Source organism: Athene noctua, chromosome 20 (genome assembly GCF_965140245.1).
Source record: "Athene noctua chromosome 20, bAthNoc1.hap1.1, whole genome shotgun sequence".
NCBI lineage: Eukaryota > Metazoa > Chordata > Aves > Strigiformes > Strigidae > Athene > Athene noctua.
The window spans coordinates 13,234,453-13,258,876 of NC_134056.1; the positions used below are offsets into that span (position 1 = coordinate 13,234,453).

The following is a 24,424-nucleotide window of genomic DNA, read 5'->3' on the forward strand; positions in this document are numbered from 1 at the left end:
AAAGACAGACCATTCAATCATCTGCAACAAATTACTCTCTCTGAAATAGCAACCATACCTGCAGTTACATAAAAGCATAATGATAATTTCTGTTCCAGCTTTTATGCCTTTCCCAGTGTCCCGCTCTACTCATGAGCTTCACGTTGTCAGTACCTGCCTGGCTGCTCTTAAATTTCTGCTTATTTGAGAAGAAGAATTTTTTGTGCATAAAGAAGTTAAACTGGAGAGTTCAATATGTACAAATCGTAATACTAAGGTATCTTAAAACCAACTGGTAAAAATAAGCAAAATGAAGCGGAGGGGATCATAGCTGGGTCCTCAAAACAATACCACAGTATAAATAAAATGTAAAGAAAAATTATTTTAAACGTATTTTACATATGTGAAAATGCAATTAAAAATTTTACTACTGACGAGCAAGATAATGCCTTCTTTCCTGGAAGCTGGCAGTCACGTCGTTGAGTTTTCAGGGCCTTGCAATCCTAACAGTGAAAGTGCTGTGTCAAAATAACCCACTGAAGTGGTCATTTTCTGAAATTAAGGGATTTCAATATGCCAAGCCAGATCAGTATCGGGAGCCTTGAACTGAAAGCTTGCTCCTATGGAAACCTAACGAGGAGGTCCTGCTGAACATAGGATTTCCAGCCCGTGTAGACAGCCATGAGCTGTCACTCAGGAACAAGCTGCTCCTGTTTGAAGCTTCCCAGAAGGCTGCCATGTACACCCCTTAGCTGTTTCCAAGGATTAGAGGCAAGGACTGCAGTCACCTTCATTAGGTACGGTCTGTTGCAATATTCATGGAGAAAGTGGCCAGTACAATTTTGATTTCATTCAGCTCATCTCAGAGTATTTATTAGTAATAGCTTCTTAAGAAAAAACATGTTTAAATAATATCCTTAATGTAATGCATGCTCGGGCTAGCCTCTCCTCTACAAGTACCTTCTGTTCTTCCCACCCAGGCCTCATCCACTACAGGAATGTTCTGAGCTCACTGCTGCAGCTTTCTATACAGTTCAGTTATTATTATTCCAAAAGGAAATACATGATAGTGTAGAAAATGTCACATAGTGTTCAAATGTCTCCTTCATCTTCTAGAAAAGAAAAGGCTACTTTGTATATTACAGCATGGCTCATTTGTTCTGTGGAAAGGCATACTAACCCTTGCAGGAACAAGAATGACTTGCCAGGAAATAGAAAATCAAACTATTTCTAGGACTGCTCACTATCATTAGTTTTATTGATTTATACTGGTGTAAATTCCCAAATTATTCACTTCCAGGGTAACTGCAAGACATATCTCCTCTCTAGATTTTAAAGAGAGAAGTATAGTGAGGACAAGGTTTGCTGCATGCAGGATGTTTTGGAATAAGGTTTTGGTTTTCCTCGACTTTTTGTTATGAAAACTGCTGTTGTTTAGCAACAGCCCTGCTGAATTCCTCACCCTGGAGACTGGTGGTGGAAACACAAACTTAACCAGACATTCTCCAGCTCTCTGGTTGTACTACAGTGCTCAGAAATTACCAGAAGAGGTGGTCTACAGCAGCAAGAAAAACTAAAAAAAGAGAAATTAATCCCTCTAAATAGTCTAAGTAAGTGTATGGCAGCATCCCTTAATAGCATGGTACAAGACCTCTCACTGGAGAAGATATGTGCTCTCTGGGAGCTGCAGCTAAGCAGAGGAATGCCAGTGAAGAATCTTTTGTCAGTCTGGGGGCACCAGTAAGATTTAGCTTTCATTTGCTCCAGTCTCAGAAGTCCAGCTTGTGAGCCTGGGCAACAAGCTCCCTGATGCTTCGTAGTTAGAGGATGGGTGCTTTCCATTTGGAACACCTGGATTTCTTCTTTAAAATTAGGAATTAAAAAAAGGTACTTCTTTGTGTGGGAGTATTTTATGAAAGATTGCAAAGGGCCTGAAACCAAAACAGCACTTATCTCCTAGAAGAGTTAACCTTGCAAGCCATGTGTATTCTAAAGGGTCCAAAGGAAAGCTATCTGCTTTATCCTAGCTCAATTTCAGCAAAAAACCAGTAATGAAGTATTCAATAAAAATGTTAATTGCAGTTGTCTGAGCAAAACTGGCTTTTGAGATACTGGATCCTTCTATTTTATAGGATTTAAGCTCCTTGCTTAGGACCTTTGCTTGTCTTGGCTTTGGAGGGTTTCCTAGTATTATGTAATGTGGAGAGAACATCTAGTATCTCCCTGCAGCACCTGAATGGAAACTTCCAAGCAGCAGCTTGTAATTTTTACTGGAATCACTCCAACTCCTCCTCAGAATACTCTCCTCAACGACCAAAATCCTCTCGTCACAGCCCCTACAATTTCCCACCAGCACTCCCTATCTCCAAATCTTCCTTGAAATGTTGCTAATTCTCCTCATCCCCAAACCCCTCTACAGTTCGTACAACAACCTTCTCAAGCCCTCTACCTGTTTTCCTGGTTCCCATTTATTTGGCTTAGAGCTCTTGGTTAACTAATTTGTTATTTAGAGCATGTGCTGATAAGACTCTCTGGCCTTCAGAAGACATAAGGGCACAGTTTTATGGTTTCCCTGCAGACAGTGGTTGCCTAGGTCTATCTCCTATTTTCACAAACCAGCTTTAATTCTTGAGGGATGGGGAAACAGGAAAAACTGACAAGGGTTCAAGCAGACACACAAATGGCAAGGTGGTGTTAGCTTTGTTTCCTTTAAGAGACTGAAACAGCAGATCTTGAACAGCAGAGACGTGATAATATTCACTTTGCATGGGGTAATGCTGTTGGAGGGAAAGGAAAAAAGAACAAATCATCTGCTGGTATAACAGGTACCTGCAGAACTAGGACTTTACCAGTGCCATTTAAAATATTTATCCAAACTGATATTGGTATGCAGGCTATCTGCCTTTGCTTTGTGACTGGACAGTTAAAATCGTGAAGATAAAAGAAAAAAGGAAGATATTAGAACCAGAGTCATATAAGAGACTGACAGAAGTTTATATTACACATAACCACACCAGGAGTGCCTTACCTTGTCTCTCAGGTGGTTATACAATATGTTACTTTTCATTCCATGCATACATGCTGATTTTTTGTGCCTCTCAGGGCATAAAGTGAACAGCACCCAGACTTGAATATTTTGTCTCACCTCTTATGCTTAATGTGGGGTACTAGACCATATTTGCTGCAAATTACTCCCTGAATACAGCATTGTTGACTTCACTTTCTTTTCAATGAAAGATTTGATTACAGAGTCTGTGAGCTTCAGAGATATTAAATAACTAACCTTCACAAGACCTCTGTAAGTTCAGAAGTCTGTGTTACAATCTAAGGCTGAGGGAGATTACACCAGCCAAAAGTACTCACTACTTTTGAATGTCTCATTTGGAGTTACTTGATTTGGTTTCAGCAAATGAGAATATTTTATGTGCAGCCTTCACTAGCATGAGCTCTGAGCACATGTGAGATCACTTCCCAGGCTGTCAGGAAGGTCATCTACACAATAAGACGCATCCACTAATAAGCCAATGTAGAAAATCTGGGTAGATAACTGAGCACTGCAATGTGGCAAGAACTGAACATTAGGTTGCCTGTCAGAATAAAAAGAAAATTGTCATGGATATACTTGAAATAAATCTCTATTAATCTGCATCCTGCCTCTTTTCCTACTGCCTTACTTGAACAGCTTTCACCTTTCTGATACATCTTTTATTTTCAAGGTTAATTCTGATCAATTGCTAAATCCCTGTGTCATTTCAAAACTAACAAGGAAAAAAATCCATTACAGTTGGCAATTCCTAGCCATCAACAAATGGGTTTTTTTAAAACCTTTTTCTTTGGAGGGTAGGAGTGGGTTAAGGAACAAAAACATTAATCAGATTTGCTGCAAAGCCATTCATAGTTTCAGTCACTGCTAGTAAAAGTCAGTGCATTTTTATAATTAGCTACTTCCAGTAAGGAAAAGACTTCTGTATATGATCCATTTAAAATGGAGAGGATCAGTCACCACTTGTGCAGCTCTTCCTGTTGAATTGGCTTTAACATCAGCTGCTTCTAGGATGCAGCCTCGGATCTCTCTAGGCAAACTTGTCCCATATATACAGCCTGGGCAAACCCAAATATGCAGCCTGGCATGCTGCAAATTTTATCAAAGCAATTATATTCCCTTCAGCTGCTTTTAAATGCTTCATTTTTTTTTTTTTTTTTCCAGCTGCCAGCCCTGGGTCATCACCTGCTCTTAAATCACACCTTGCTATTGAATCTGTTCTTCCAAGGCTGCCAGGAAGGTTATTTAATTTCATTTAGAGTATCTCTTCAAATACTAATGAACTGACTCCAATCTGGGGAACACGGCAAGTGTTGCATCAAACACCATCTTGCTTTTGTTCCTTCTCTTTCAGAAGGGAACACGGAGAAATGCTCTCTGCTAGAAACAGCCCCACACTCAGAGTTGCCAGTGGTGATGACAGATGAGGAAAATGGGAAGCTATAAAACTTCTTTTGCTTCCATCTGCCTGCTCAAATGTGCAGAAAGGGAGGAGAGGGCATGATATATGGCATGGCAGACAGAAGCCATCTAGACTGGGAGGTGGGACACTTCATACTGATGATGTTGGGAGGGAAGGGTGTGAGATCTTGCCAGCCAGGTACCACTTTATTAACAAAGTAGTGGGAGGAATGGGAAATTTCCTTGAAGTTGTAGTTATTCTGAAGAGACTGGCAAGTGGGTTCAGTGAGTCTGAGGGAAAAGTCCTCTCCGAGGCCCTCTGCCCATCTCTCCAAAGCCTCTGTATTTCCCAAGGGCTGAAAACCCTTGAAAAACAGTTGGCTGAAAACCAACTGCATTTCTGCCAGAGCTTCCTCTGGGTCTGTTGCACTGGAACTGCCTCATTTGTGCAAGCAGCTCTCCTCTCTGACAGGTGATGTACAGGGAAGGTGACAGAGGCAGAGTTTATTTGTCCTCTTTTGTATGCCCTGGATAACCACTTTGCCCTGCAAACCAAAGCTGACTGTTTAGACAGAAGGAAGCAGAGGAGGCCTGCAGAACCCCCTAGGGCATCACAGGATGTCCAAGCCTGTCCTAAAACCTGCACTGATCTCAAACACTTCACATTCCAGGAGTCTGCTGGTGCACTGCAAGTAAGAAGAGGGGAATCCTCCTCTGCGTGCTTGCTCTCAGGTTCTTTACATTAGATCTTCTTCCATAGCCAGAAATATAAGCAAAGGTGTTGATTTAGTCTCTGAAAACCACATTTGCTGTGCACTCAGAGCCACTTACTTCATACATACCCAAGACTGCATGCATTAGCTGGTCCTTCAGAGTCAGGGAGCTTTACAGATGAAAGAGACTGGCCAGGCAAGAATGGCATGAATACAAGGAGGCCTAGGCAAAAACTTGAGGAGAGTCAAACTAGAGGAATTCTGCCCACCTTAGTGGCACAGTGCTGTGAACCGCTGCTGCCTGGTTCCCTGTGCTCGTCCCGGGCAGCTCTGCAGGGTCCTGGCACCCTTGCTGTGTTCCCACGTAACTTCTGACTTGTAGAAAAGCTAGGAAATGGTTCTTGACTGGAGATATTAACAGAAAAATTATCTCTCTCCTGAGGAAGGTGTTTTTTTAACGAATGCATACCTAGAGCTGGTGATTAGCAAAGAGAAAGTGACCTTACAGAGCTGGAGCACTGGAAGCAGAGGGTGCAGTGTCAACATTGGTTGCTTGCCCTGAGGAGCATTAAGAACAGAAAAGGAACACAAAGTGATACTTCAACTAATCAGAAGTACAGTTTTCTCCCAGCAGCATTTTGAACTTATATATCCTTTTCCTTAGACATCTGTGCTGTGCTGTATTTGCTGCATTCACCCAGTATCAGTCATACGGCAAGCGATATAGTATGCCTTGTGTTACCTAGTAAGGAAAATGGGGAAAATAAGAGAGAGAGGTAGAAATAGAGATCACTGGTCCATGCTTCTGTGTCAGTCCCGCCAACGAGGGTTCAAAGATGCATCTGTCTTCTTCACTTCACTTGTTCTTCCTTTTCAGTCCTTGCACCCCCTCAATTTATACACACTTTCCTTGGTCCCTCCCCTAGGTCGACCCGCCTATCTAGGCATCTGAAGTGCTCAGGCTTGGACAACCGGCCCAAGCCAGAGCTGACCTGTAGATGAATCCTGTATATCTTATAACTGAAAGCCATTGTGCTAGTCGGTATTGTACTAAGTTATAACAATGACTTATGCTGATGTAAAAAGTGCTAAAGCATTGAAGTACTGAAGCCTGAACAACAGGCCCCAAGCCGAAGCTGCTAACTTAGTCTGTAATCATTAACAAAGTCTGTAAACTCGCTAGTGAAAGATGCAGCTTAGACACAATATAATCAGGAGTGAGGAGAGAATATATGCAGCTTCCCTTGTTCAGCCTGTTCAAGGCTGAGAACCCAAGTATCTGACCTTGTTAGAAACTCCCTTGGTTTCCCCCCCGAGCCCTGGCCAGGCTTTGGGTGGAATCCAACAGGAGGATGAAACCAGAAATTTTCCGCTCAAAACAAAGGTGCCAGCTGTTCTGGCCTGTCGATCTCTGGTATCTAAGGCCGGGCCCGTCTGCAGCGACTCTGGCAGCCTCAGCTACGGGTGGAGGCACCGCGTAGGATTTCCCCCTTGCCGGGACAGGCTCTGCAAACCTCGCTGTGACCGGGGCTGCCCAGCCACTGCGGGGCTGGGGGATGGTAATATATGCAAGTGGTGATGTATTTTTCTTAATCTCCATTCTCTCTCTTGTGTAGTAATGATTTAATGCCTTACCCTGTATTCTCCTGTTTGCTGCTTTAAGTGCACTATTGTGCTTTTTCTTACTGCATGTTTTCTGTATTACACTGTTATCACTAGTAAAATACGCCTGCTCTTTTCACTCTGGTGTCTGAGTTTAATTGGTATCCTTAATCAGCAGAACAGCATCCCATGTATGGGGAGGAGTAAGGTGCTTCATGGGACGATGTAACTAGCATGATCATGTTAATTTTCAATAGCATATGCAGTGGTGTCAACTTTAATATGCATTTTGTGGATAATGAGGCAAAGGTCATTCACCAGACAAATGGCCCCTGAAACTTTACAAGATGCCCCAGAGCAGAACCATCCTGTATCCACAGGGCCCCCTCCTCCAGCTGCATCCTGTGCTACCCAGGCAGCCTTCCCAGCTCCAGCCTCCACATCGCCCACCCCGTGGCTATAGTTTTATCACTTGTGACTGTTTTAGACATTCCTTGGCTCAGAGGGTCTCCGCTCTCCCCCCATGCCTTATCTTTAACAAGTCTTGTTTCTCTCAAGCTGTTTTTCTCAGTCCTTGTTTCAGGGAGCTACAGGTCATCTCTCACATTCTGACATGTGGAATTCTGGAGATTAAACCAAGGACTGTTAAGTTTTTAATAAAAAAATTTAAAAAAGTAATTACAAAAGCAGATCTAAAGCTTTTAAAGCTAGGTGACTTTTGTTTAAACGCCTTTCATGGGTTTTGTGCTCAGAGGAGATTAAGGAAAAACTTCCATTTGTTTTACCATGAATTGACTTAACTTCAGATTGACTGTGCTTTCATAGAAAATAGAGGCTTAAACTGATTAGTTAGCTTATGTAATAATGCTGGAAAATCTGGCACTTTTGAGGGTTTTGGTTAAATACATTTTTTTTTTTTACAAAGACAACCCATAACTTAGTGGTGGGCCAGGGCTGAGTACCAGTTTAGAGAAGGCTGCTGGGCCGGCTGCCTGGTGATGGGATGATACCGATTCACAGAATCATAGAATCATCTCGGTTGGAAAAGACCTTGAAGATCCTCCAGTCCAACCATCAACCCAACATGAACAGTTCCCAACTCTGCTAGATCCCTCAGCGCTGGCTCAGCCCGACTCTTCAACCCCTCCAGGGATCCCGGGGACTCCCCCCCTGCCCTGGGCAGCCCATTCCAACGCCCAACAGCCCCTTCTGCACAGAAATCCTTCCTAATATCTAGTCTAAACCTCCCCTGGCACAATTTGAGGCCATTCTGCGTGTTTTCATGACAGCGGTGTGTGCTAAAATAATTCCCAGCCCTGGGGGCCTGGAGTCCATCCGGCTGTTGGAAAAACTGCAGGGTGCAGCGCAGGCAAGGCCGAGCGGGCGGCCAGGAGCGGCGCAGGGCGCCGGGGAACGCCGGGCGCGGGGGCCGGGGCAGGGCCGGGGCTGGCAGGAGCGGGGCGGGCAGGGCCGGGCAGGGGCCGACCCACCGGCCCTCCCGGGCGGCCGCAGCCGCGCTGGCGCCGGGTCCTGGCCCTGGGGCCGTGCCGGGGCCGGGCCGCCCTGGCCGCGGCGGGGCGGGGCGGTCGCGCTCCTCGTCCCGGGGCCCCCACCCTGCCCCGCTCCGGGCGGGCCCGTCGGGGGATCCAGGGCAACGCGCCGCCGGCCGACACGGGCCCGGGGATCCGGCGGCCGCAGCCGGGCGCGCTGCCGGGCGCTGCCATGGAGCTCCGCGCCGGGCCGGTTTCCAGAGGGGCGGCGAGGGCGGGCGGCTGCGGCCCTGGGCAGGGCCCGCCCCGCGGGCCGGCGGGCGCTGAGGTACGGACACCGCCGGCGGCGCCTCCGCCGCCCGAGCACGATCGTCCCGCGGGCCCGGCGGCGCCTCCCGCCGCTGCGGGCTCCGAGGCCGGCGGCGGGTCCCTACCCCTGCCTGTCCCCGGCTGCCCCGGGGGCTGCGCTGCGGGGCCGCTCCGGCCGCGGGACAGGCGAGATGCGCTGGGGCCTCTGCGCGCAGGTTTCCCTAGGCCCGCCCCGTAGCCGCCACAAACTGCTTAGTTTCGGCTTATTTCTGAGCAAGGCAAGCGCCGGCCTGGCGTCCCTGTCATGTCTGAGAGCAGCAGGTCGGTCAGCCTTTTCTGCTCTTCCCAGGGTTTCTGTCACTCCACACCCAGGTTGGTATCACAAACGCTACCAAAACGCAAACTGGGACCCAGGTTTTCAGAGAACCTTCTGCTCTCCTGCTTGGACAACTTTGTCCTCAGGCTCACAGTAAGTGGTTGCTGTGAGTGCTGTTGCTGTTACCACCGTAATGTTCTGGTGGTTTTGTTTTTTTTTTTTTAATCTAAGGGTAGTCACTCCTTTTATGCCATAAAATAGCCGGACTGTTACAAGGTTACAAATTTTATTATTATTTTTAATACACCAAAAGGAGTAAGGAATAGAGGTTTTTATTTAAGTGGGATTTTTTTTAATTGCCAAATCTTGATTAATTTATATAAAATATCTTCCAAATGTCTGCTTTTGCTTTAAAATAGTGAACACCTTAAAGTATTTGTGACTGAAATAAATGATGATAACATTTCAGTCAAGAACAGTCAGATGAGTAGGTTGGTAGCTAAGGTTTTCTTCACTGAAGAGGTGGAGTTATGGACAACCTTTTGACTTGGCCTCTGCACTTTCATACAGTCCAGCACTGTGTTTACCTATGATACAGAATTTTGTCAGTGCTTTCTACTGAAGGGTCATGCCAGTTTTGGGGTAGCAGTCTTTTAAGCAAGTGGTGTGTAAAGGTTTAATAATCCAGTTGCTTCACTTGCATCTGACAATTGAGAACTTTATGGTTCTGCTGATTTCAAATTAAAATTGAATGCAGAATGCTAAATGTGTATTGGCATACTGGTCTTTATGAAAGCTGCTGAACTAGGTGTTGGTTTAGCCTGCATCATTTGGCAATGAATCCAAGGATATCAACGCTGAGATAAATCTGCTGAAGTCATGTGAAGTACTGATTGCTATGTGATGGAAGAGCTTCTAGAGAAATTAGTAAAATCCTGTCTGAGTTTTGAAGACAGTGACAAAAATGGGAGTTGAGGCTCTGCCCAGTCTTCCTTAAGTATGTAATAGATTCTCCCTCTTCCTGTGCCAGTTTCCTGCACTTTATTAGTCCCGCTCTGTTGCCATAAGGAGGCAATTTCACTTCTGTCAGTTATGTCATTCTTGTTGTTTTGCCCTCTTTTATCGATTACAGAGATACGTGGGACAGTTCTATGTGGACCACCCCCATGGCAAGGGGATTTGCTACTGGCCTGATGGTTCCAAATTGACAGGTGCTTTTTATCTTGGCCATATAGAAGGCTATGGGACCCTGGAATGGAAGGATGGCAAAAAATTTCAGGTAACTGGAAAAATGCTGTGCTAATACTGTGATTTCCTTGCCTTTCAAAGTCAGCATAAGTACAGGAAAACTTGAGTGTGTTTTTTTTGAAGAAACCCCTTTAATGTTTTGATTCTTTAGAGCAAAATCATCATGCTTTGATCTCCAGTGAGTTAGGGTGCTCTTTTCAACAGCATAGCTTCTGCTGTACTCAACTTTTGCGTGAGGAAATACTAAAACTCATAGAATATGTTAGGTTGGAAAAGACCCTTAAGATCATCAGGTCTAACTGTTAACGTAACACTACCAACTCCACCACTAAACCATGTCCCTAAGTGCCACATTTACACTCTTTTAAATATTTCTAGTCACTCCTCCCCAAGCCTGTAGCGCTGCTGGGGGTTGTTGTGGCCCAAGTACAGAACTTGGCATTTGCCCTTAGTGAAACTCCCTCAGTTGGTCTCAGCTCATTGCTCCAGCCTGCCCAGGTCTCTCTGCAGAGCCTCCCTACCCTTAAGCAGATCAACACTCCCACCCAACTGGGTGTCACCAGCAAACTGACTGAGGGTGCACTTGTTCCCCTCATCTAGATCATTAAGATCTAGAACTGAACTGGCTCCAGTACTGAGCCCTGGGGAACACCAGTTGTGACTGGCTGCCAGCTAGGTTTAACTCCATTCACCACCACTCTTTGGGCTCAGCCATCCAGCTAACTTTTTACCCAGCCAAGAGTACACCCATCCAAGCCATTACCAGCCAATTTCTCCAGAATGCTGAGGGCAATGTTGTCAAAGACATTACCTGAAGTCCAGGTAAACACCATCCACAGCCTTTCCTTCATCCACTAAGCAAGTAATCTTGTCACAGGAGATCAGGTTAGTCAAGCAGGACCTGGCTTTTCATAAACCTATGCTGACTGGGCTGATTTGTCCTGTATGTGCCATGTGATGGCACTCAGGATCATCCACCCCATAACTGACCCCAGCACTGAGGTCAGACTGACAAGCCTGTAATTCCTCAGATCCTCTTTCCAGCCTTGTGATGTGATACCATCTGTCCAGAACTAAAAATCTGATGCCTGGGAAAGCTTATTCTAGTATCTAACATACAAGATTTCAGTATTTATTCTCCTTTGATGAAGAGCTTATTAGTTAGACAGTACTCTCAAAAGGCATGTTAGGATGCCAGCAATATGAAACAGGAAAAATACTGCATTTTAAGAAACTGTGGAGATAGACAGCAACCTGAAGTGTCCACATAGTTGTCTGTTCTGCATCATTTTCCAACCTGATGCTGCTAGTAGAAGCTGGAAATCTTATTTTCTATGAGCTTGCAGTCCTCTGTTTTCTTAGAAGGTATATCTGAAAAGTTCTCAGTGTAGGGGAACACCACCCACCCATTCCTACTGATCCCTAGGTATCTCTGCAATTCATCAAATAATCTAAAACATATAGAGAAACAACAGTCTGCACTGAGGAGGTGATCAACAAGAACATAGTGTTCTTGCTGAATGTGACACTAATTATGGGTTTAAGAGAGCTTTAATTTGGGCATATGATGTGTAATCTAGAGCTAGGGGAAAAACAGAGAAGCTTCAGATCATAACCATACTCAGAATTTTATTCTTGCCAGTGGTAGCACTTTTGTCCCACTCCTTTATCTTTGTAGCTAAACAGCTCAATGTGAATTTGATATTTTTTTCTCCAAATAGGTGTTTTGAGGTTGTGATAGCTTAGTGTGAACCTGTCTTGCACCATATGTGTGATCCAGATATGCATGAATCTCCTTAAATTTGGTACTGCTCACACCTTACCTACCATGCCTAAACTAGGATAACTTTATAGGAAGACTAAAACTCCTGTCCTGTAGTGCTTTATTTGCTACTGAGACTCTTCTGTTGGCACATCTTGTCATGCTTGCATGGCTGAAGATATCCTAAATCTGGTTAACATTGTGAGAAAAGAAATAATCTGCCTTTTCCAGATTCTGTGTTTGTGTGTCAGATATGTTTGTTTTGATTAGGTAGGAAAATCTAACCAAAAATCTGTCCTGGCCTGAAAGATAGCAGCATGGCTAATGAATCTAATACTGGTCACAATAAAATGAAAAGAGAATCTTGCTTAGGCTCTAAAATCATCAGGAAGTTTCATCTGAATGTTACATCCCACTGTAGTTAAATTTAGGGCCTTTCATTGTTCTTGTGCTGAACATTTGTATTTGCTATTATATGGACCAAAGTGAATAAATAGAAAGCTTTGCTGTTCAGATTGGCTTCAGCAATTATTGATCTGTTAATAGAGTGTGGACCAGTAAATCCAGAACAAGGCAGATTAGTTTAAATAGAAAATGCACTTTAATCGTACAACTTGTTTGATATGTGACTGATACTAATGAGTTTACTCATTTCTTAAGGGGCTGTACAAATCTGATGAGCGATTTGGACCAGGGATTGAGAGTTATCCAGATGGCTGTCAGGACGTTGGCTTGTGGCTCAGGGATCATCTAATTAAACTATGTACTGAAGTACCTGGTTGGTTTTCTCTCTTGGATTATCCAGCACACTACAAATACATTGATGACAATTCTCAAAAGAAGTATATTTCAGTTGAGGAAGACCCTTTTCTCCGTAGCTATAAACATCTCCCTTTTGATGATAAGGATATTTTCCCTGAAGGAGTCTTTGCATATTCTTGTAACACAGATCATCTTACTTTAACTCGCTCCTTCCTGGAAGAGTGTGATGCTTGGTATTTTCAGAACACCCCAAAGCTGCCTGAGGAAGACCACTGGCCGGTTGCAAATGTAACCCCTCTACTAGTTAGAATGCAGATGCATATTTATAAGCACAGGTAACTGTTGATGATTTGTTTCTTATGTATGGATTTTTAGAAGTTATTATCATGGGTGTTCATTATTTTCAGGTTTATGTTGCAGGATAAAAGCTGCACTCCAGACTGGTTTTTATGGCCTTGAAATGACAAGTTGCCAGTGAGGATTTTTTTTATAAAAAGAAACAAACAACATATTAATCTCTCCATTCACAAATTTTACTCCTTTAAGTTAAACATCGGTCTTGTTCTGATTACACCTATAAAAATTGTCTTATTACTCATTAACATGTCAGAGTTTCTGGAAATCCAGTTTTTAAAGAATTTAGGAGGCAAGGGCTGTAGAGACCTGTTCAGACCTTCCCTATTCTGAGAGTGTAGTGTCTTGTGTAGAGGCAGAAATATGGAGAAGCATAGTGCCCGATTTCTGAATGCACTGAAAATCTGGCAAGTGATCCCTTATTGGGGTAGTCTTGGCTCTTGTTCTCTTTCAAGGCTATACAAAACATGCTGCAGCCAGTCTACAGCTAGTGGAACTGCCACCCGCACGTCAGTTTTTATGTAGCTCAGCATTTGTATGTGGAGATGCTCTTTAGGCCTTCAGAGTATTTCATTATTTGCTGTGTTGATAGGAACACAAGCTACATATGCATATTTGATAGTCATAATTAAAGCAGGTGATGGAAATTAAATCATAAACAAATAGGCCGCACTTCTTACTCCTTTTCTAGGCGCTGTCAAATGGAGTTCACTTCAGATGTCAACCTCATTGTCAGTGGAGCCCGCAGTACTTACGGGCCTCGAGGCCCCAGAGAACTTGCCTCAGAGCAGCTAATTCAGAAGGCAGCAAGAGGAGACTATGGTGGGGTCTCTGCAATTCTGAGGAGTGGGCTTGCTCATCCAGACATAGCTGACAAACATGGGTACACAGCACTGGCTGCTGCTGCTGTAAGACTCTAAGCATGACTCTTTACCACATGATGAGAACATTCCTGCTGTAGTAGGCTGGATTAAATTTTTCTCTTGTTTCATTACACGGGGTGAAAGATATGTTCAGTAAACAGGAAAAACAGAAAAGTGGTGTGGCACGAGTAGTGTCTGTAATGACTAGTAACATGCCAAACCCCATGGTAAATAAATAACCTAAAAGAAGCTCTTCAGTAAATATAAGAGATTATTTCAAATGTCAGGTTTGATTTCAGGTTATGATTATGCAGTGGACTAGATCTATGTTCCTGGCTGTGACTGTGCCCTTCCTATTTTTCCTCCTAGTTGAAATCAGATTCAGAGAGACTTGTTTTGTTGCTGCTGAAGTGGTGGTGGCTAGAAACAACTTCAGTTTCTGTAGGAGGGTGGTGAAGTCATGTCCCCCTTTGCCTTTTTATTCATGCCCTCTTCAGCTACCTCATTGGCATTCATTGTAAATAGCTAGCAAAATGTAGATAATAATTTAGAACACTGTATTTCTCCTGTAGCCATCTCAGTCACTTTTAGTCTCTTCCTGTGAACTCCTGAACTCCTGTGAAATCCAGGAGTTAAAAATTAGCTGAAAACTGCATGTTCTGAACCCCGTAAGTCATGGTTCAGTATTGTGTTCCTATTTTGTGTGAAATACAAATTTGAATTAGCTAAACAGTGTAGAGCTTTAAAACTGTGTTGTTAATTCTTTCTATGTCAAAAGCTAAAGGTGTGTGCATATATGTGAAGTATGGATGTTTCACCTCTACAGGTTCATTCCCACACTGATGTTGTCAATCTTCTTCTTGATCATGGAGCTGATGTGAATAAGTGTAGTGATGAAGGATTATCTGCTCTCTCCATGTGCTTTATTCTCTTTTATCCTGAAGAATCCTTTAAGGGTAATATTGCTGAGAGAAGCTTGAACAGTTACAAGGTTTGTTTACTTCTAATCTGAAATGACAGGCTCATAATGTATTATTGCCTCAAGCTACAAGCTTGCTTTTTAAATTTACTGTGTATACTCCCTAGGAAAAAGTCAGAACTTTTATGCATTTTGCAGTCTGGGGATGCGGAATAATCTCTGCTCTCACTGCTAACTCCTGACTCAAAGGCCCAAGCTCCAGTGCAGTTACAAGCTTACTCTGCAACTGAAATAAGGCACTGCATCAATAGCAGAGATGTGGGGCTGTGCTGGCCAGGTGTTTAGCACAGTGAAGATGCAGTGAGACAGCTGATGGGAAGTACAAAAGCATAAATAGAACAATAGGATGTAGATGATTCTCATGGTACTGTGCAGTCCTGCTGGTGTCATGGATGAGGCTTACTCGTCACTGTACAAAGCAATTGTACAGTGGGGGAGTGCTCACAGAGGAGGAGTCATATCCCTGGCCTTCCTCCCGCCACAAAGAGAAACACCTGCTCTGGACTTCCTATGCAGGCACACAATACACATTTTGAAGAGGGGATCTTCCTTTGTTGGCTTGAGTCTGTAACAGCCTCTGAGATTCCTCAAGAGAAGTGTACATTGCTTTCATTTCTCCTCTGAGTTGAATATGCATCCAGATTTGGAAACATCAGCCTTGTAAATCCTACTTCCATATTCTCATGCAGACTAATGCAGGTTGAAAATCTGTAACTGTCTGTTTTATTTCAGCATTTTTTTTTTACTTTTAAATTAGGTGATGTATACTGGAAGAAACTTTTAACTTTTCTAAAAATGTTTTAGACAGGATGGAAACAGAACAAGAAAAATATTCTGTTAAGATTAAAAACCCCCCCCAACCCTTAGTTACAAATTACTTCTAAATTATTTCCCTAACAGTTGTTAATTCCATTATCATTATGTGCTGTGCTGTTACTGCTCTGCTATGTTAATACTCTGAGTTATTAATTTTTGTAACCTCTTTCTATTTTTAAACCTTTAAGTGGAATGAACAATCAGAATCCTCAGAAACAGTCAGTGTGGCTGAAGGCATAATCTCAGAGTAAGTCTCATGCACTATAAATGGGAGACCAACTCTCATAAACCCTTTTGTGTAAAGAAGGTAACAGTATTTCACATGTTTCACAGAATTGTGCATCCATTGCAGGGAAAGATATTTTTTTGTTTAACTGGCCAAATCTTGTTTTCATGCCAGTAGAAGCTACTCATTGTTTATACACTCTAAGGTAACTCACGTCAGCAGTGGGCAAAGATTGCAGTTGAAAAGTGCAGTTCAAGCAAAGGTTGTCATGCTTGAACAAGACAAGATTTCTTGTTAGCAAAGTGTGAAAAGCTGCTAAATATGCAATGGACACTTGAAGTGTAGTGTAGCCATGAGGAAGGGAAATATATTCACTTTATTTCTTGAAGTCTTGACTACATATGAACTTGATAGTTGTTTTCTGCCTATGTCTGTTCAGCAGTGTCAGCTGAAATGTAGTCCAACTATTTTGCCTTTGTGGCTCTGAAAGGGCCACATTTTGCTTTCTGCATTGCTTACAGAGCAGTCACCAAAGATGATGTAATTTTTGTGTTGGGTTTTATGGCAGTGTTGGTCATTTCGATATCTTAATACTCTCAAACTGGGAGTTTTTGGTTGGCCTTCATCCCTTACATTTTACTTTTGTGGCACATCCTCCCACCTCCCATGATTCTTGTCTGAAATATTGTGCGTATTGCATGTTGTTCATTGGAATATAATGATCCATTGAATGTAGGGCTTGTGGGTAAAGCTGACAATACAGTGTGTGAAAATGTGTCTGCTGAGAACACTTTGTGATGGAGTTCATAGGTGATTTACAACTACTCTTTACCCTTTTTCTTTTTTCTGTTTTTTTTTGGTGGTGACAGATATTTTTTTAGGGGATGTGTATGGATAGTTTGCCTCCATTGAAATGCAGATGGCACCTGGAATATGCTGTCCTAGTCTAGCATAGCTTGTGTTCCAGCTTTTGTTTAAGGAAAACACTGCCTTTGGTTTTGTGGGACTGCATGAATGAGATGTGATTGAGGAAAGAACCTTCCAAGGAGTCTTCGATGGCAGGAGGAAAGAGTCTGTTTCTTTCATTAAACAAGTCTAAGATTAAATGTTTACAAGTTGCACATGAGTGACTGGTGGAGATGCAGGGAACCTTGCCTCGCTTTGCCTGTCTGTTACCATGCAAGGGCTTTTCATAATCACAGGGACTGTTTTTGAGTTCCACTCCTTTAGTTTAGAGGGCTGAGATACAGTGGCAATGGTGTCCCCTCTTCAGGTCATAATGTTGTTGCTACGGTGGTGTAGGGCAGTTGTGATGTGGCCCTAAAGACTGCCACGTCTTCCCTCTGCTAACTGACAGTTTTCATGCCTATTACCTGGGAGTTATTTTAGTCCACCAGTTTTTAGAGTTTCCTTGGAAGGTGCTAATATGTTATTCTGATATTTTCCATGTCAATTCTAGACGACATAAGAGATGGGAAACAATCCAGCTGCTGCTTCGTAGAGGTGCAGATCCCAATGCATCAGGGGTCCCACCACACCTTCTGTTCTTTGCTGTTAAAGCTGCAGATGCAGAAGCAGTGAAACTCCTCTTAGAAAGGGGAGCCAGGACTGATGTGCGGCTTCCATCCAAGGTTTGACTGGATTATAATTCATAATGTGGGATTCTAGTTGTGTACTGCAGCTTCGGTGCCCTACTGTAAAATATCCTGCATGTCAGCATCAGCTTTAGAATGGCTAGAAAGCTGTTTAAAGTGATTATTCTGTTCAAAGATACTCTTTTTTTTTAATAGAAAGAACTCAAAGCTCCTTACTCTCCAAGTATTTTTTTTCTTACCATGTTTCCTGGTTGCCAAGCTTGTGAGTGACTGGGGAATACTTGTGAAGCTGCTCCTCAAGTTGGTAATAGCTGTTGTGATATTTAGTAGGTTTGGTGTCTGGGACCTTTAGTGTTCCACAGTCCTATAACTCTATGCTCTAGGTTTATGGTGGCTGTTTGTGAGACACAGCATGTGGGAAGAGCGAGCTTGGATTATTCTTTGAAAAATATTTAGCACTATTTAAGTGTTGCTTGTGATAAACAGGAGTCTTAATGCTATGTTTGTGTTTTCAGTTAGGGGGGTTAACTCCTCTCCACATAGCTGTGTCAATTCCTGGGGAGGAAGGGGTCCAGATAACACAATATCTCCTGCATTCTGCCCCAGATCTTAATGCAAGGGCAGATGATGGAAATGAGATATACGGTCCGGACAAGGTATGTTGCTTTTTGAGCTCATCTTCTTTCCACTGTTGAAATTCAGATTGCACGGAACCTAAGCAGGAAGTTGAGATTCCTGTCTCCTTGATTTCACAGTGAAATCTTTGCATTCCACTGAAAGCTTCTTTAAACAAACAAACAAACAAACAAAACAGCAGCCACTTGAGGTCTATAGTATTGGGTTGCAGTAAACATCCATCTGGGTTTGGCACTCCATAACATTTGGCTATCATGCCTTATATAAGGCAGAGTTTAGAAGTCTCTTGTGTGTAGTCTACTCAAATGCCTGAAGATATGAATGCAGAAGCAGATTTGTCTGTGGTGGAACTTGCTTGTTTCATCCCCATGGAGTTGGCCTAATACTTCATTTCTTTCCTTATTTCTCTTTTCCTTGAATCTGGCTTGTCTGCTAGATTCCTGCAGCATTTGCTGTGCTTCCAGGTTGCAGAAGGTCAGCCTAGCAGTAGACTTTTTTGGTAGTATAGCACTTTTTAGTTGGAGTTGCCATTTTTGTTAATAATTTGCTACCACTGATAGAGCTATACCAGCAATACGTGCTTCTTCTGGCATTTGTTACCCGAGAAATTACTTCCAGTTGTAGTAACAAAATGCTGTAGCCACAGAACAGTTGAAAGATTGGAAAGGACTTCTGGTGATTGTGTAGTACAATACCTCTGCTGAAAGCAGGATCTCAGTTATAACAGATTGCTCAAGATCTAGGCCAGTTAGATTTTGAGTATCTCTAAGGGTGGAGACTTCACAACTTCCCTGGGCAACCTGTTCCAGTGGCAACACTTTTCCTAATGCAACCCAATGCTGTTGACCTTCTTTGCTGCAGGGGCACACTGCTGGTTTATGTTCAACTTGTCCACCAAGACCTCCAGGTTCTGTTCTAGAAGTTTTTTTCCATCTGCATGTACTGCTGCCTGGAGTTATTCCTCCCTAGGTGCAGGGAATACAACAATTTCCTTTTGTTGAATTTAATAAGATTCCTCTGTCCGGTTCTCCAGCCTGTCCAGGTCTCTCTGAAAAGCAGCACAACCATGTGGTGCATTAAACCACTCTTCCCCATTTTCTATCATCTGTGTACTTGCTGAGAGTGCTCTGTGTCCCAGCATTGAGGTCATCAGTGAAGACATTAAATACTATTGGCCCCAGTGTCTGCCCCTGCGGTATAGCACAGCTGGACTTTGTGCTGCTGGTCACAACCCCTGATCCTCCTCACTGTCCTTTGTTTAGTCCATACTTCTTCAGCTTGTCTATGAGGGTGTTATGGGAGACAGTGTTAAAAGCCTTGCTAAAGTTAAGGTAAACTACATTCACTGCCTTCCCATCTTTCACCAAACTGGCCATCTTATGGTAGAAGGCTATCAGGTTTGTCAGGAATGATTTCTCTGTAGCAAATACATGCTGACTGCTTCCAGTCATCTTCTCATCTGTAGTATGTCTGGAGATGGCTTCTCAGAAGATTTTTCCATCAGTTCCATAAGCTGAGGTGAGGCTGACTAGCTTGTAGTTCCCTGGTTCTTCCTTCCATTTTGCCAGAAATGCAAAGAAATTCCTCAGAAACTTCCCCTGCTCGCCATGACCATTCAGAGGCAACCAGAGTGGTCTTGCAATGATACTGGCTGGCTCCCCAGCATGCCATCAGGTCCTAATCAGTTAAAAAAGAAGTTGGCTTATGTAACTAGACTGATATAATTTATCTTGTCATGACAAGGACTAAGGTGAATGTCTGCAGGACAGGAAGATATAGATGGCTTTAACAGTTTGTATTTTAGTGTGTTTAAGTATTAAACAGGAGAACTTAAAAACTATTTATCATCAGTACTTAGTTACAGAATGGCAAGACACAGATTTACTTTCTCAGATATCACTTCTGGTTTTTATATTGATCTGGTGACCCTATATTCATAGACATAAATGAATGATGTGAATGAGCTTGACTCAAGGCAGGCCCTTTGTATCTGAAAGCTTGCTTCTTCCCTCCATTCCCTTCACTGTATTGTTTGGCCCGGTAAAAGTTATTAACATATAGCTCTCAAATTTGACTTCCATGGATTTCTCCAGTGGTTTTATTAAACTTCTTAGTTTGCAGTGTGAAAGCAGTCTATCAGATGAGACCTGAATATAGAGAAGAAAGTAGAAAAAGGGTGGCAGTTGCTTTTGTGGGGCTGAACAACAAGTCTTGTCCATGATTGAGATCCAGACCAACAGGCGACCAGGCAGGTTTATTTTCTGTTAACTTGTCTTTAAGCTGTGTTGTAAATGTGGACATCATTTTGCTCAGATTCCTCAGACTCAAGCCAGAGAAGCCAACTTGACAGGTGGTGTCACTCTGCAACTGAGAAATGAAGCAGGACCACCACAAGAGTACTTTTCCTCCTATAGTGGTCCTGTCACTGAAGAAGGTGGAAGGACGGCATTGCATATTGCATGCCAAAGAGAGGATAACAGTGAGGTAAGATGATAGCATCTGAGGCTCTGCTTGCAGGGAGTAGTTCTAAAATAATCTCAAATGACATAACTTGGTGGTGAAGACATTTCATTCCTCTAAGTAGCTGATTGAATACCAGGAATAAACTCTTTTTCTACTGACCTGTTAGTGTTAAAGTGATTAAAAATCTATGAGCACTCGAGGAAAAAATGTTTCTTAAATCTTTGGAGTTCTGTTTGACAAGAGAAGCTCCTTTAGTCGAGTTTCCATTGGTTAATTGGCCATTAACTTAATCATCCACAAGGCCAATTTGAAGTTAGACAGTCTTAGTTTTGGCATGCACTAACATCTGTGCACTTGATTTTGTACTATAGTAACATTCTTCTAGTAGATTTGGGATGTATACAGTTGGAGAAAAGTATTTGAGAGAGGAGACCTACTTCTTCATAAGCAAACCATACATTCATTCTGATGGCAGGATTAATGAGATTTGATAATCTGGTTGTGAAGAGGTATAACACCACTATGCTTGGGGCTTTCAGTCATGAAGGAGTAGATGTATATTTTTATTATTAACATATTTTAGGTGAAAGGTTTGAATGTCTTTTATGCTGCTTATTTTATTAATTATACTGTTATTATTACATTTAATATTAAAAAGTTAACTTTATTGTGATCTAACTCTACCTTTTTCCACCACACTTGCCTACAAAGCATGCCAGGGATGTTATCCACCTCCTTTTAATGCATCAGGCAAATCCAAACACATTGTGGAGTGGCCATTCACCACTTTCCTTAGCAATTGCCAGTGGGAATGACTTGGTGAGCATCTTTAAGTTCCTTCATATTTTGGGATGTAGTTCTCCATTCATGTCTGCCTTCTCTGATGACAGCCAAACGACATAATGAGTGGTGCTTGCAATCACATATTCTTAGTGTGTTGTGGTAAGGCATTAGCTGTCTTTTTCTATCTGTTAAGCCACAGATCTTTTTCTATCTGTTAAGGCACTCAGATCACAGCTAACCCTTGTAGGAGGTTAACCTTCGCGGGAACAAAAGCACAGACACCAATATGATGGTTGCTACTTGTTCAGCTTACTAGCTGTGCAATTGCCTTATATATGCTCCTTAAAGGGATCCACCTTAGGCATGGCTGTGTTTTGGTAACATTCTTCTTTGGCATGTTTGATTGGTTCCCTATTCTTCCCAGACATCGTGAGGTCTTCCGAGTGCCTCTTCCTACTCTTCCCCCTCCCCATGCTATATAGCTATATTTGTCATAATTGAAGTGCTTGTTGTTCTATTTCTTCATATGTAGGTTTTTTTACTCCGTTCCCCTTTTCCTTTGCTTTCTCTTCGTTCTTTTCCTGTATTCACCACCGCTGCTGCATGCTTCTCTGTAGTGCTTGCCCATATGTTGGGTCTGGGCAAGATGGTTCTTCTAGTGAAAGATCCAAGTAGCCAAAGGCCACAGAAAATCTGCAAAAACTTTTAAGAAGAAATGGTTATTTCAGGTTTTATACATCATGCAGGTATCCATTTAATTAAACCATCCTTTTCCACTGCTGTGTACCCACGCCCAAACACTCGCAGTGACAAGCCTGATTGCCGCTATCGCTCCCGGTTCCTTGACCTGAACCAAAGGATAGTTTTTTGTCGCCTGGGTTGGCATAATGTGTTTCTACAGGGGAGGTGCGGACTCATCCCCTCTAACAAAATGATTTAAAGCATACAGGGCGCGAAACAAAAGAGTCTGCTGTCGGTCTATGGGTATTGTCCCCTTATGACCTTCCCCCTGCCCAAGCTGTTGTAGTTTTGCTTTTAGGGTGCAATGCGCATGTTCCACTATTGCTTGCCCTTTTGCCCTCTATGATTGGTCCCGGCGTGGTGTCCATGCGCTGTTCTCCTGCTGGGCAAACATCTTGCTTTCAACAGTACAGCTTTCTTACCTTTTTCTACGCACACTGTTTGTCAGCCCCTTGGCTTTGCAGGTGTTCTTCACAATAGCTACAGCCTGTCATTACAGTGAGGCCATTCGGTCTGGATCGCTCATAATATGTCTGTTGTTTTTTAACCAGTCCACGAATCCCTCTTTTTGTTTTTGAGCAATCTAGACCCCTTTTATTGTTCAGTCCATCATTTTCATAAAACACTTCCACACACAGCTTAACATCGTGAAAAGATTACAATGACAATCAAAACTGTTACTCAATATAAAATCAAATCCTTTAACCATCTAGTAATTGGTAACCTTTTAGCTGAATCATTATTAAATATTCTTTCTTCTTCGAGATGTAAACCCATCGTGTAAGCATCGCTACAAAACCAAGTGTCATTTACTGGTACTGCTGAAGGAGTCATGTTTTGCCATCCTAGCCTATATACATCCCCAGGCCTAATCTAACATGCTGTTCCCAGCTGCTGGGGAAGAGAGCCTCTCAGCTCTAACTCCAACCAAACAGGTCTGGGATGGGTCGGCAGCAGTTGCTAAGCCCAGGCAAAATGTCTGCTGTCTTGACTGATTTTTCCCTGCCACCTTGGCACAGCTCAGCAGTTTCTTATCTATCTTACGAGGCCTGTTCTTCATCAAAGCTTAGCTGTTTGTCAGAGGCTGTGTAAGGCCGATGCCTCCCAGATCTCCCCTTTCTGTTTTGCAGTGGCACCTGCAAGACTTGTTTGGGAGCTGTTATCAATTAAGGGTTAGATAAACTTCAAAACACAGCATACTTAGAATAGTTCAACGGAAGGCTAAAACAATATAGCAGTTACAATTACTAATTAAAAAGAGTAGGCTAATTTCACTACCTATAAATAAAGGATATGACTAAATACTACAAAATAAACAGTAAGGAAAGTACGGAATAGCATATTTAATTAATAGAAGTACTAACATTCAGATGCACAATTGCTAGGGAGCCCTGGATGCAGCGAGAATTCAGAGTGCCCTTCCTCACAAACTGGAAGATGCGTCCATCCGTAGGTAGAGGCATCCAACATTGCTGCAAGCAGGTCCGGCCTCTAAATCAACAGGGCAAAATAACTGGCACTTTTCTTTGAGTGGAAACATCTGATTTCATCCTCCTGTTGGGTTCCACCCAGAGCCTGGCCAGTACTCCAGGGGGAAAACCAAGGGAGTTTCTAAATAAGATTAAACACTTAAGCTCTTAAGTCTTAATATTCCTAAGCAAAGAAAGTTGAATACATGCATTCTTATAGCAGTTCATCCTTATTAATAACTACATTCCATCTAAACTACATCTTTCACTAGTGACTAGTAAGCCTATATATCTCATTAAGGAGTTGCCATTAATGTTAACATTTTCTCTTAAAAGAATTGGCGACTGTAGTGTAGTTTGTCCTGCTGCAGTAGCAAACATTACCCAGACATTCTGCTTAAATGATCAGTCGAAGAGATCGCAAACTGTCAGCACAGGGGCACCCACAGCACCCACAGCTGGATCCTGAGTGCTGGCTGCCTCTCACCCTCAGCTGTGGTTGCACACACCTTGCCGGTGACCACTGGAGACTGAGACCTGTGGAGACACAAGCATAACCTCTTCCCCAGGTTATTAAAGGAAATGGTCCTTCCCAGTTACCCCTTTCTAGGTTTTTGTTAACACTTGAGCCTTGCTCTGGACTTCTTGTTGATCTGGTATCTGTGATGAGGAATGACACAATATTGGTGACACCTGTAACACAGGGGAATGTTTAAAATTTCATGACATATAATGCCTTATTTAACCTTTTGTGAGGTGTAGATTGATATCTTGTATCTTGCCCCTTTTTTGTTGTTGTTGTTGTTGTAACAGACACTTTAGTTTGCTAGATGTATGCTTCACAGTGGCCTGACTAGCTGGTGAATGGGGAATG

General features: G+C 42.8%; 1 protein-coding gene across 3 annotated transcripts in view; it reads left to right on the top strand.

The window, feature by feature from the left end:
* The first annotated feature begins 8,363 nt into the window (after positions 1–8,363).
* LOC141968791 (ankyrin repeat and MYND domain-containing protein 1-like) overlaps positions 8,364–24,424 on the top strand; it is a 28,555-nt gene continuing 12,494 nt past the window's right edge. For 2 of the 3 annotated variants that reach the window (XM_074923911.1, XM_074923912.1), the window contains exons 1-9: positions 8,364–8,556; positions 9,986–10,132; positions 12,524–12,960; positions 13,671–13,887; positions 14,669–14,833; positions 15,826–15,884; positions 17,323–17,494; positions 17,974–18,114; positions 20,408–20,578. In XM_074923911.1, coding sequence (XP_074780012.1) covers positions 8,461–8,556; positions 9,986–10,132; positions 12,524–12,960; positions 13,671–13,887; positions 14,669–14,833; positions 15,826–15,884; positions 17,323–17,494; positions 17,974–18,114; positions 20,408–20,578 — 1,605 coding nt within the window. In that variant the 5' untranslated portion in view covers positions 8,364–8,460. Of the gene's footprint in view, positions 8,557–9,985; positions 10,133–12,523; positions 12,961–13,670; positions 13,888–14,668; positions 14,834–15,825; positions 15,885–17,322; positions 17,495–17,973; positions 18,115–20,407; positions 20,579–21,268; positions 21,377–24,424 lie in introns of all 3 variants that reach the window. The other variant, XM_074923910.1, reaches the window with a different exon arrangement.